An 11,834-nucleotide genomic window follows, 5' to 3' on the forward strand; every position below is an offset into this window, starting at 1 on the left:
CCTATGGTGCACAGTATTGAAGAGATATTTTCGTCCTGCTGTTTCAGCATATTCGCTGAGATAGCGAATAAGGTACAGGACATTATTTTTTAGCATGAAGGAGAATTTTTGGTAGGAGATCCCTCTTACTGTCCCCCACGAGGAATTACCACAAGTGACATTGACCTAATTTGGCAAGTCTGCACTGTATTTTCAATGATGGGCAAATGGAAACAGGCCACATACCTCTTGAATCCATAAATGCAACTAACTATTCAAGTAACAACATCCTCAACAGGACCGAACATTCACTCCCATATCCGGATTCTTATAGCAGTCATTTTGCATCCAGAATTATTCTCAAGTGGCATGATTATTTATTTATTTATTTTTGGTAATTAACACATTCTAATCAAAACATTTCCTAACAATATTTTCAAGCATTTCCACCAGGGGGCACTCCCCTCATTGAAAGCTTGGGCCAAAAAAAAAAAAAAAGAAAAGAAAAAGAAAAAGAAAGAAAAAAAAAGAAAGAAAAGAAAAGAAAAAGAAAACCCCAAAGGTTTCTAAAACACCCGAGATGTCTACACTGCTGCTTTAGAGCTCTGTATGTTCCAGGGTTTGAAATAATCGCTTTAGACCTTCAACATGTTACAAGCAGAAAAACTACACTTGCTCTAGCCAAATAATTAAATGGAAATAAAATGTTTTGCCCCTGAAACACTTTACTTGCTCAAATGGGAAGTCATGCCAGCATCAAAATATGGGTAGAGAAATGTCTAAATCCTCTCCCAAGTTACCTGCTGCCTTCTACGTAAGCATACAAGAATGCCTTGGTGTTCTGTTAGCAAGACTTGGTAGAGAGCATTATTAGGTATTTTTTCAGGTGTTTGCTTTCCTCACCATAGTTCTCTGCTGTCAGGGGAAACATTTTTTTTTAATAGAGATGAGAGATTATTTTATCTGAGATTTATAAATGTCTAATTTCAAATTCCCCAGTCCTCAATATTTATAGAATCCCTTTTAACCTAATCTATTTTTTTTTTAAATTACTGAACATGTAGTGTAGGTAAACATCTTACAAAGCGCCACAGTAAACTTTTCATGGAAGGCTCACCTTGAGTAAATTAATAATTACCATTAGAATTTACCCTTGGGTATAGCATATCTTGTTTCTACGTTTCAGTCACCCATTTGCAATGTTGTTCCTTTTGTGGTCTGAATACACATAATTTATCCACTTAGTAAATATATATATCAAACACGTATAGAGTAGGCATTGTGCTGGGATAACAAAAATGAATATTAGAATATTCAAGGAATTACAACATTTGATTTATTAGGCTGTATTTTTCTATCTCGCTATTTCTGTATAGTTGATGTATATTACTTTGCCAAGCACATCTTGTAAAACATAACATTTGGTAGGGAAGCGTGGAGAACATGGATTATTTTTTTTACACCTATTTTCAAACGTTCTTAAGGCCTGTATTTTTCGGTTTTAATGTGACACATCAACACAGTCAATCTAATTAGTTGGCCTTGTGCAAATTAAATAGCTGGATGATTGACTGCCTGTTTGACTGAATTTTAGTTAAACTGACTGGATGTTTTACTCTTGTGTAAACTCGGTTGCAGCATTACTTGTCAGTATTAGCAATGAAAGGACGTATTCCCTTCGTTCTTCCTTTACGTGTCTCATGGTGAAACTTAAAGTTTGGGTCCAGGTTTCTGACTTCTGTTGCAAAGACCAAGGGAGAGATTAAAATGTACTCTTGAGCCCCCTGAGCCTATTGGAGGTTCTTTTTTCACAGCAGCCCATACATCATTTTAATAGTGGACAGTGCTTTTATACTGTCCGCATCTATTTGAGCATTTGGGCATTATCCCCGAAGAACCAAAAACTGGGTTTGCACTTCTAGGAAACCATGAAAAAACGCAAATGTTATAATCTTGGGGCTTAATTATTTTGACATGACGCTTTATCTCCCCTTTCCCAAATGTATCCTTTCACCCTTTCCGCAGAGTTGTTGGAAAGTGAAATTTGCAAACTATACCGAGATCTGGACATTTTATCCTGAGCTATATTGTGTTAAACTGATATTCTGGCTAAATGTAGAAACCAGGCATTGTTTCATGTAGAAGACTGAAGTGGTGAGAGCTGCTCAGCCCCTATCAAATGGACAGAAAAATTTTCTAATCCTTCAATTTCATATAATGCCTTAAACAAAATTGGGGAAAACCACCCATTTTTGAAAGCATTCTTCCAAAAATTAATAAAATGGGGGTGGGGGGGGGGCTCTATTACTTGGGGAAAGAGACACTTTAAAGGTCTTCAGCAATAGTTTGTAAATTCCTTCTATTAGAAAGACATATTTGTATTCCTCAAGAAATTTAATAGTTACAGAATTGGATAATACTCTTTTCCGTGGCATGCTCTCATGGATTTTTGAAATGTGGAGAGGGGTTTATGTATTTCAGATTTAATCTATGGTTTCTGAAGTTCAGAATTTCAACCTGTTACCAAGAGATATAACATAGCAAGATAGTATTTAGAGTCATCGGGGCTGTCAAATGTAGTTTTCCTAAATGATAAATACAAAGAATCATTTGTCATTGACTCTAATAATTTTCAAATAAAGGACTAACTTAAAATATTGTCTGTGAAAACATAGCCTTAATCTTAGACGATGCTTTTGTAAAATTCTTTCTTTTATTATTTAATCCTCACCAGAAGACATGCTTAGAGAGAGGAAGGGAGAGAGAGAAAGAGAAAAACATCGATGTGATAGATAAACATAGATCATTTGCCTTCTGTAGGTGCCCCGACTGGGGAATTGAACCCACAACCCAGGTACGTGCCCTGATGATGCTCAACCAATTGAGCCACAACTGTGGCTGGGCCATAACATTCTTTTTTCTAATAAGTTGTAGTTCATTTTCTATGAAAGTTCTATTTCTCCTGAAATAGCTTTGTATCTTTACATGTTAGGCTGTTGGCATTCCACCGTCTTTGTCTAGGCAGCTTGAGAACTCTACCGTTCAGTGCTGTTGTATTATGAGCATTTCATTTATTCTTAACTTCCCTGGATCGTCTCTCTCTGAAAGATTTCATGGCAAGTTAAGCTACTGAAAGGAAGGAGACCAATTAGGCAGTTTCGGTTTATGGTATATGTAAAGCAGATGCTTAATAAAATTAAGAATACAATTGAGGCTCTCTTCTCCACCACATCAGTTGTAACTAACATATTCCTACGTAGAACTAATGCTTCTGACTGTTCCTTTTCTAAACAGAGTGGAAAAGAAAAAGGGAAGGATCACCACTGGCCGGGCAGAGCCCGGAGCAGGCTCACTCACTCTCTGCTTTTCATTCCCTGCAGGGCTTGCTTTCAGAAATTCTCCGAAAGGAAGAGGACCCCAAAACTGCATCCCAGTCTTTGCTGGTAAATCTTCGGGCTATGCAGAATTTCTTGCAGTTACCAGAAGCTGAAAGAGATAGAATTTACCAGGATGAAAGGGAGAGGAGCTTGAATGCAGCCTCGGCCATGGGTCCTGCCCCCCTGATAAGCACACCGCCCAGCCGCCCTCCCCAGGTGAAGTCTACTTTTTCTCCTTAAGCCTTTTCCTTTGGCTTTTGTTTTTTAAATACCTGATGAAGAATCTCAACAAGGAATTAGAAAGATAGGCGGATAGATTTAAACACACACACACACACACACACACGCACACACACACACACACACACGTATAGAGTGGCTTTGGGGAAATTTTGTCCCCAAGCACTAATAATGGTATAAAAACAATAAGCTACTAATTAGGGGAAAGAAACTTGCTTTGTATTGCTGCTGCTTTGGGGTTCTTTGGGGGATGAAAAGTAGTCTGTAAAAGGAATATTTATCTCTATGACTTATGTAAAGAAGTATTTTAAACTTAATGGGGGGCGGGGGAGGTGAGTAATAACAGTCCGTTTTGTTCCCTGCAAGTTTTAGAACCACCATTTGAATAGTAAATAAATATAAATAAATAAATAATTCTATTTGTATTTGTGCTTTTCCAATACGAACTGCAGCTGGTGCCAATTACACATCATCTCGTTTGTAATCTTTCATAATTAAGTTTAATACAATCCTGGAAGGCAGCTTGAAATGGAGCTGATAAGAAATTCCATCCATATTCCCAGAAATGGGCACATTTTCTGTTTTCCAAAATTTTACACTTTTTTAGGAAAGACCAAAGTCACCTTCCGGGTAACTTTGTGTATGTACATCCATACTGTTTGTTTGTTTTTTAGTCGAGTTTAAAAAGTAGCCTCATAACTATTAGCATTCAAGTTACTTTTCAATACCAACTATTAGATACAAGTTTAATAGTGGATTAGATTTATAATCCACAAGCAAATATATTTCTTTCACATATAATTTATGGCATGCACAATTCTTAAAAATAAGATCAATAAAACTGGATAAAATTGAATATAGAATAGAAATTTAAAGTATGTAACCTCATGTTATAATGAAATTATATCTTGATGTTCATTTCTTTTCATTAATAGTAAGAAATAATAATACATTTCCAAGTGTTGAATTATAGAAAAAGCTCATTTAACACTAAATATGAAACTGCTACAGATACTCCATAAATAGGAAATAGCTATTATATTTAGCCACCTGTTGAGGATCTTAAACTGTATGTTGTAATGTTTGAAATGATTATTTTTTAGAAATGTCACAAAGGTCCATTTTCTCTGCTTCATGTAATAAAAATTAATTAGGTCTTGATGTCTATAGGAGCAGACTGTAAGGGAGTCATTACTGTCATTGTGAACAAGAAAGCCATGCTTCTCTAGCAGAATAGAAAGGATAATAGAGCTCACCTGCATACACACACACATAGCTATTGAATTCGGTCTGTAAAGACTTCTGTAAAATATTTAAGAAATAATATACCTCTGGATTTTTCTTAAGAAAAAGAATGAGGAACTCTTTATATAGATACATAACTTTTATTATAAGAGTGACTAAACAAAAAATACTATACTTAGACTCGGTTTAATACTTAGTGTGTGGTGTTTAGAGTTAATACACACATGATTATTAGTTAACTTTGTTCCTGTGATCATCACAGAAAGGCCCCCTGCTCAGAGAGCTGTCTGACTTATCACTGAATCTGCAAGACCAACAAAAGAATGACTTACTTGAGACGAGTATGAACTTTAAAAATGTATCCAAATATTTAACTTAGTGATTCTTAATACAGCTTTTGTTTTTCATATTTCTGGGATTTTAATGCTTCTGTTTTTCAAATGGGATTCTGCTGTCCTTAGTCATCAAGTTTTTTTCTTTAGGCAAAATTACATTAATTGTTAAGGGTTATTTCTTTCCATAAACTATTAAGATACTCTTCAGTAGCTTTCTGATATATATGTCTAAAGACTGTCTCTGCTGATAAGTTGGGATAGGAAATATAATTTACTTGGCTTGAATTATTGATTAACTGATTGAGCCACCCTTAGCTGCATTTGTTCTCAAGAAGGATTGAGACTAAGCCCTTATCCAGGTTGTTCAGACAATGTTGAACATGTAAAGTATGTAGACACTGTGGATTCTTAGCGAAACTCTTTCAGAGGAGAAAAAACATTGTTTCTATTCATCAAATTCTGAAATGATTATCTGATATATATGTATAATTTTATTTCACTGCTATAATATAAATCTTTATGGTATCTTATGTATTTGCCCCACTGAGAATCCCTTTGCATTATTTAATCCTATATAATAAGGAGCTAATATGCTAATTAGGTTGACCAGCAGAACGACTGTCCGAACGACTTCCGGACGGAGCCAGGGCTGCGAGGGCTGAGCCCTTTGCACGGATTTCGTGCATCCGGCCTCTAGTATTATTATCATAGAGCTCACAATCATTTTGTTCACCTTTTATTCTGTAATAATGATTCAGTGAATTAAATTTTAAGAAATTTTTAATGGATTAAAAGCATTTCCAATGTCAAACAAGTACTTTAGATTTGGAAAAATGTGTTATGGTACAGTTGAATTAGTACTTCGTTGCAGCAGTTGAAATCTAGAGCCTACACTGGAACCAGACAGCAAAATTTTGTCTTTTTTATATTTTGCCAAGGAGGAATCTATGTGAAATCACTATGCATTTCATTTCCCCAAAAATGAGGAGATTTGAAATGTACAGTGAGACAAGTTGTGGGTTTGGGTTAAAACGCAACTCTGATTTCTTTCCAAAGAACTGCATGCTGTAGACACAGGTCCCCTTGTGACTCACAGAAGACCCCGCCCACTTTCAGGCCTGAGAAATTGGGTTCTTTTCCAGGTTCCTCAGTAGACTTTAGGTCATACTGAAGATGATTTGGATGTTTCTGGTTCAAACCAGATCGAGGACCGAAACTATTGAGGAACTCAGCAGATTCTAAATCATCTTCAAGAAGGGACTTCATTGGTTTGAGTCAAACTCTAGGTTTTATTCTTAGGAACACCGTCCCTGGATAAACCCAGACTAGCCTCAGGAATCACCGAGGCTCTGGGCAGGCCCTGCCTAGGTGGGGTGCATCTTGTGCACACCTGTCCCTTGTGCTGCAGTAGGGGCAGCCATGCTGTGAGCTGCTTGTCACTGGGGTCGTAGGCTCTGGCCCAGACCTGTTTAATGATAGTATATTTTCACAGCTTTACCTGCTAATTCAAGAAACAGGCTTACCTTGCACTTGATAATCGTTCACAGTTTTCTCAGCACCTCGATGTATATTAATTCACTGAATCTTCAGGCCAACTTTTCCGTGGGAGAAAAATGATAAAGCCAAGTCTGAGGTTTAGTCAGAGTTTTCCAATCCTCTGTGCATTCGGTTGCTCCTCCCCCTCCCTCAAGCTCCACCTGCTCAAAAATATAAATGAACATGATAGAAAAGGGAAAGAAAAACTTGGGGACTTGTTCTGTTTGTCATGGGTAGGAAGTTTTACTGTTAGATTAGGAAGATGTACAAGAATGTGATCTGGATAGATGATCCCTGGGTATTTCTGAGATTGTGGAGGTCATTGCCCCCCCACCTCCCACCCCTTAATGTTTTGTTGTTGTTGTTGTTAGTATTACAGATGTCTCCCATTTTATCTCCTTTTCTCTCCCCATCTGCCCAGTCCCTATTTCTTCCCGCCCCCCCCCCTCCAGTTCTTCCATCCCCCTATTGTCTGTGTCCATGGGCTATGCATATACATATATAAGTTCTTTGGTTTCTCTCTCCGGGTACCCCCACCCCCACAAAGGATATTGCCCCTTAATTTTTGGTTGTATGAAAATATCTGAAAGAACCCAACTCCTCCAAAACTGCCTGGTCTTAAAGGCTTCTTTTTCTGAATCTACTTGGCAGATTGAGTTTAAACCAGATGAGTTTATTAGAGGGATTTTATTAATAATAACTAAAGATTATTTTGTGGGAATTGTTCCACAGAACAGGTCAGTTTTAAGTTGATTTCTCTTTAGGTGTGTGCTTACTCTAGTTTTATTTGTGTGTTTTAATATGTGTGACTTTTGGAGGTAAATTAGCAATTTCTGTTTTCATAGTCTATACTTACCAAATTAGAACTTTTATATTAGTTTTATAATTTTCTCCCTTATTTTCCATAGCTCCTTAGTAATTCTTTAGTTTCTTCTAAAGGAAGATGTGATATTTTATGCTTTAGAAAATGTATGAAGTTCATAAAGGAATTTATCATTAATTTAACCTGGTAGCTGCACCTTCTGTCTCTTTATAACAACTTCTTCTATAATATAATGAAACAGAGGTCCAGTTATGGGCAGGAGCTTAATACATGATTAAAATTTTATTTGTTATAAATTCCTTGACCAGCATTATTATCAGATCTTATTTATGTGCTTGTAAAATGTTTCCCATTAACAGTCATCTTTGAAAAGTTAGAGGACTTGGAAAATAATATTGTTTCTGTAACCATAATCCTCCAGATGGTGTTACTATGGACTGTATTTCATCACCAATAAGAATGCCTTAAATAATACATTTCTTACATAACGTTACCAAAAAAATTATGGTTTATATGCCTTGAAAAATAAATTCAGATTGGATTTGTAAAATTAATGATAAAATCATTTACTACTAAAAATTAGATATTAATGAATTAGATTTAGCAAAGGGCCACCAAAAAACAGGTCTAGCCTGCCTTCAAAAATAAGAATTTTTCCAAATAAAGAAGTTGCATGGTGTCTAAGATAAGCATTGGCATCAGACAGACTGCAGTTTAGCTCTCAGCCTTGCCTGTGGACAAATGACTTAAATATTTGTCTTCGTTTCAAGAGCATTTCCTCAAATTTTAAATGGGGCAGTAATAGTCACTACTCAGGGTATGGTGCAGGTTAGAGTTGATGTGTGTTCACACTATACACAGCCCATAAGCAACTAATAAATGTTAGTGTTTATTTTCATAATTATTAGTAAAAGGACATCAAACTTTATGTGTGTGCACACACACATGTGCTATGAGCTTGTGCTCCTGCCTCAGGGAATAGTGCATATTCACCCATGAAGACCATAGTGGAGTTCATTTAGTGCACTGTGCGTGTAATCTGTAGCACATATGTAGTGTGTATAGTTCATTTTGTAGTACGACTTGATGCATTCAGCAATACATGAAGAAACAAAAATAGGATTTAATGGCATGATTTTAGTGAAATAAAAGATCTAAATCATCTTAGGGCTGTGCCCTATCCCCACATGGGTAGGTACATGGTAGAAGCTTCAATTCTTAACTACTTCTCGGCGCCGCCGTAATGATGGAGTAGTATACCCTACCTTGATAAAAGCTATTCAGAAAGCAACTGCATTTATTTTACCTCCTGTGCTATTTGCAGAGAAGAGCTGAAGAGTAGTTTGTTTTGCCTGGAATGAACTACTTTATGAATTTTAATGTGTGATATAATATTAAAAGCTAAACCAGGATTAAAGAAGATTTTTTTTGTACTAAGCTAAAATAGTACTTAGTAGAGTGAGGTATAAAAGATTTTTGTTTCCATTTTTACCTGGGGAAAAATTCAGCCCTCATATTTTTGAAAAGCCGTCCAAGTCAGTTCGCCTTAAGCAATAGCTTGTGTTTAGGAAAAAATGTGATTCCAGAATTGTAATAGCTTATTTATGATAAGATGCAGATCTAAGCCAACAAGATGATAAAGAATTTTCCTAAATCTTTTTAAAATGAGTAATGCGGTTTCTTTATATTTTTAAAAGTTGTTGCTCTCACTTTTTTTAAAAAAATTTTTAAATGTTTCATGTGCACTTATTTCCCACTTTTATTTTGTGTTGGCTACCAGGAAACGATTATTTGATTCCCCCCCGCCCCCATGATTTAAAAATCTTGCTTTTTTGATTCAAATTGTAATTGCTTTAAAAAATATTAAACCAAAGAAATTTTTAGAGACAAAATCACAGTGTTGAGACAAATGATTATAGGCTACCTGCAGAATAAATTCTTAAACAGCATTTTTACAAAAGAATGCAAATTATTTTCAAAAACATGAAACACGGAGTTTCCAAAGACTGCTCTCTCTCAGCTATTGCTACACAGATTGCTACCCGGGAACTACTTCTTCCAATGCACTGGACTTCGTGCCCCCATTTCTATAACATTCAATTTTCAAAGCGATTGAAATGGCTTTTCTTTTCTCTTTCATTTAAGCAGTGAGAAAAGTAGGTATTAAAAGGGACCCCATAGGGTGATCAACTCTATTCTTTTGCCTCAAAGCAAGACCACCCCAGAGCAAAGTTGTGAATCTCACCAAAGCAACTTTGTAGGCAATTTATGGTAATGCGTTAACTCTTCTGGCTCCTAAAGTGGTGTTTAGCAGATTATTGCTTCAAAGCCCGGTGTATGTGCTTAGTGGCCTCCAGTCCTGAATATACCTCTGTGAGTGCCCTTGCTTACGGGAGTCACAGAGCCGCAAGGGGGACTCTGGAAAGCTGGCTTCCACCCCTGTCTCCAGTTTACAGTGCAGGAGAGGCCAGTGAGGCCCAGCCCGTTGGACACCTGTCCTCCCTGCCTCACCTTCCGTGTCCTCACTTCCGGCCTGTGGTCCAACCAGTTCACAGCATGGTCCTTAGGTAGTGTCAGGGTGGAAGAGTCTAGCTGTCTCTCTATGACAAGCCAGAGTGATTTATTTTTCCAACTGGCTAGAAGTTCAAAGGATTCAGAAGGCACCTTTAAAAGGGGCTCATATTGCCCTGGCTCGTTTTGCCTGTGGACTGAAGGGTCCCGTGCTCGGGTTGCAGGCTCGAGCCCCAATAGGGGGTGGGTAGAAGGCAGCTGGTCAATGATTCTCTCTCATCATTGATGTTTCTATCTCTGTCTCCCTCTCCCTTTATGAAATCAATAAAAAATATATTTTTTTTAAATAAAAGGGGCTCATATTTACTCACTAAGAGCAGAGAATTGAATAGCCTAGGATAACCTTTGTCCCACTTTTGATGCCAAATATTTTGGGACAGTGTGAAATAAACCTGGAAGACTTGCAGCCAAAAAAATTCCTGCGTTTATTCTAAAATGCATTTCATTTCCTAGTGTTTATAGTATATGTGAGAAATGGTCCAAGATGCTAAATTTCTAGAGAACAAAAACCTGGGTTCTGTAAAGGACCCAAAGAAATCAGGCCCCTAATGAATCACGTTGCCAGGAAAAACATGGTCCTGCATCCTTGGTAACTTTCATTTACATTTTTATCAGTCCCCCAGTTTAAAAAATAAAATAAAAAAAAGAAGTTACATGGTTCAGATGTAAATTTTCCAGACTGGTCAACATAACTGCATAATAAAAAATTAAATTTGCACTTTTAAAGATTAATAATAGTATTAATAAATTTTGAGGGTGTGATTTAATTTTTCCCCTAAAATTCTGTGGCATTCTTCTGCTGGCACCTTTTTATCATTATTTCCAACAGCACTCATGCTAATCTTTCATTCAGGATTATACATTTTGGATATATTTTTTAAGCCACTGATTATATATTTTGTGTAACTCGCAGCAATGTTCTGTTAAATATTGTGGAACATTTTCTTATAGTCTGGTTCCACAAGTCAAAAAGAAATAGTTATATACAGGGGTGCCAGGAAAAGATGAAATAATTACACAGAACAGCTTGGACATGCACGTGTAAAACGCAACCAGCCTTTATGATAATTAAGCAAGGCACTCTACCTGTTTCATGGATGGATAGAAGATTTAAATATGCAGCTCCGCAAATGGCTTTGTTATGGAAGATTTTTTAAATGAAACATGAGGAAGGGGCATTAAAAAAAGAGCCTAAAATTAAAAAGGCCATAGTATATAATAGCTATTAGTGATGCCATTGTCTATTAGGCACAGGCACCCGGTGAAGATACAGCACTGTGCCTTATGACTTTAATTGTGAATTTCCTTTGTTAGAAGTGCAATGGGAGGTAATTGGGGAAACAATTAGCTTAGGGTTTTCAAGTCTTTGAAACTATTTAGCTTTCCAGAAAACTTACTTTATGGCATTGTAATTCCTTGTTGTCGGCTGGCAGTGGCTGTCATATTACAGATGCAATCACCTGTGACAGTGTGACTTCCTTAGCTTAAGCAGTCTGGTCTCCGGGTAATAACTGAAGTTGAATGACTGCACTGTTGATCATCTTGATCATCAAAGGAGCAGCAGTGTCTAGTTTGGATGCTGAGCCTGGGAAGCTTCAAGACAATTTGACCAATGAAAAATGACAGTCATGTTCAAAATGTTTTGTAGGTGAAAACAGCTACTATTGCCACTGAGAGGAATGGGAAGCCAGAGAACAATACCATGAACATTAATGCTTCCATTTACGA

General features: G+C 36.8%; 1 protein-coding gene across 1 annotated transcript in view; it reads left to right on the top strand.

Moving 5' to 3' along the window:
- Positions 1 to 11,834, top strand: part of SATB1 (SATB homeobox 1) — an 80,425-nt gene that overhangs the window by 35,682 nt on the left and 32,909 nt on the right. The window contains 2 exon segments of the mRNA XM_015568066.1: positions 3,360 to 3,572; positions 11,755 to 11,832. Coding sequence (XP_015423552.1) covers positions 3,360 to 3,572; positions 11,755 to 11,832 — 291 coding nt within the window.

Source organism: Myotis davidii, unplaced genomic scaffold, assembly GCF_000327345.1.
Source record: "Myotis davidii unplaced genomic scaffold, ASM32734v1 scaffold962, whole genome shotgun sequence".
NCBI classification, from domain to species: domain Eukaryota; kingdom Metazoa; phylum Chordata; class Mammalia; order Chiroptera; family Vespertilionidae; genus Myotis; species Myotis davidii.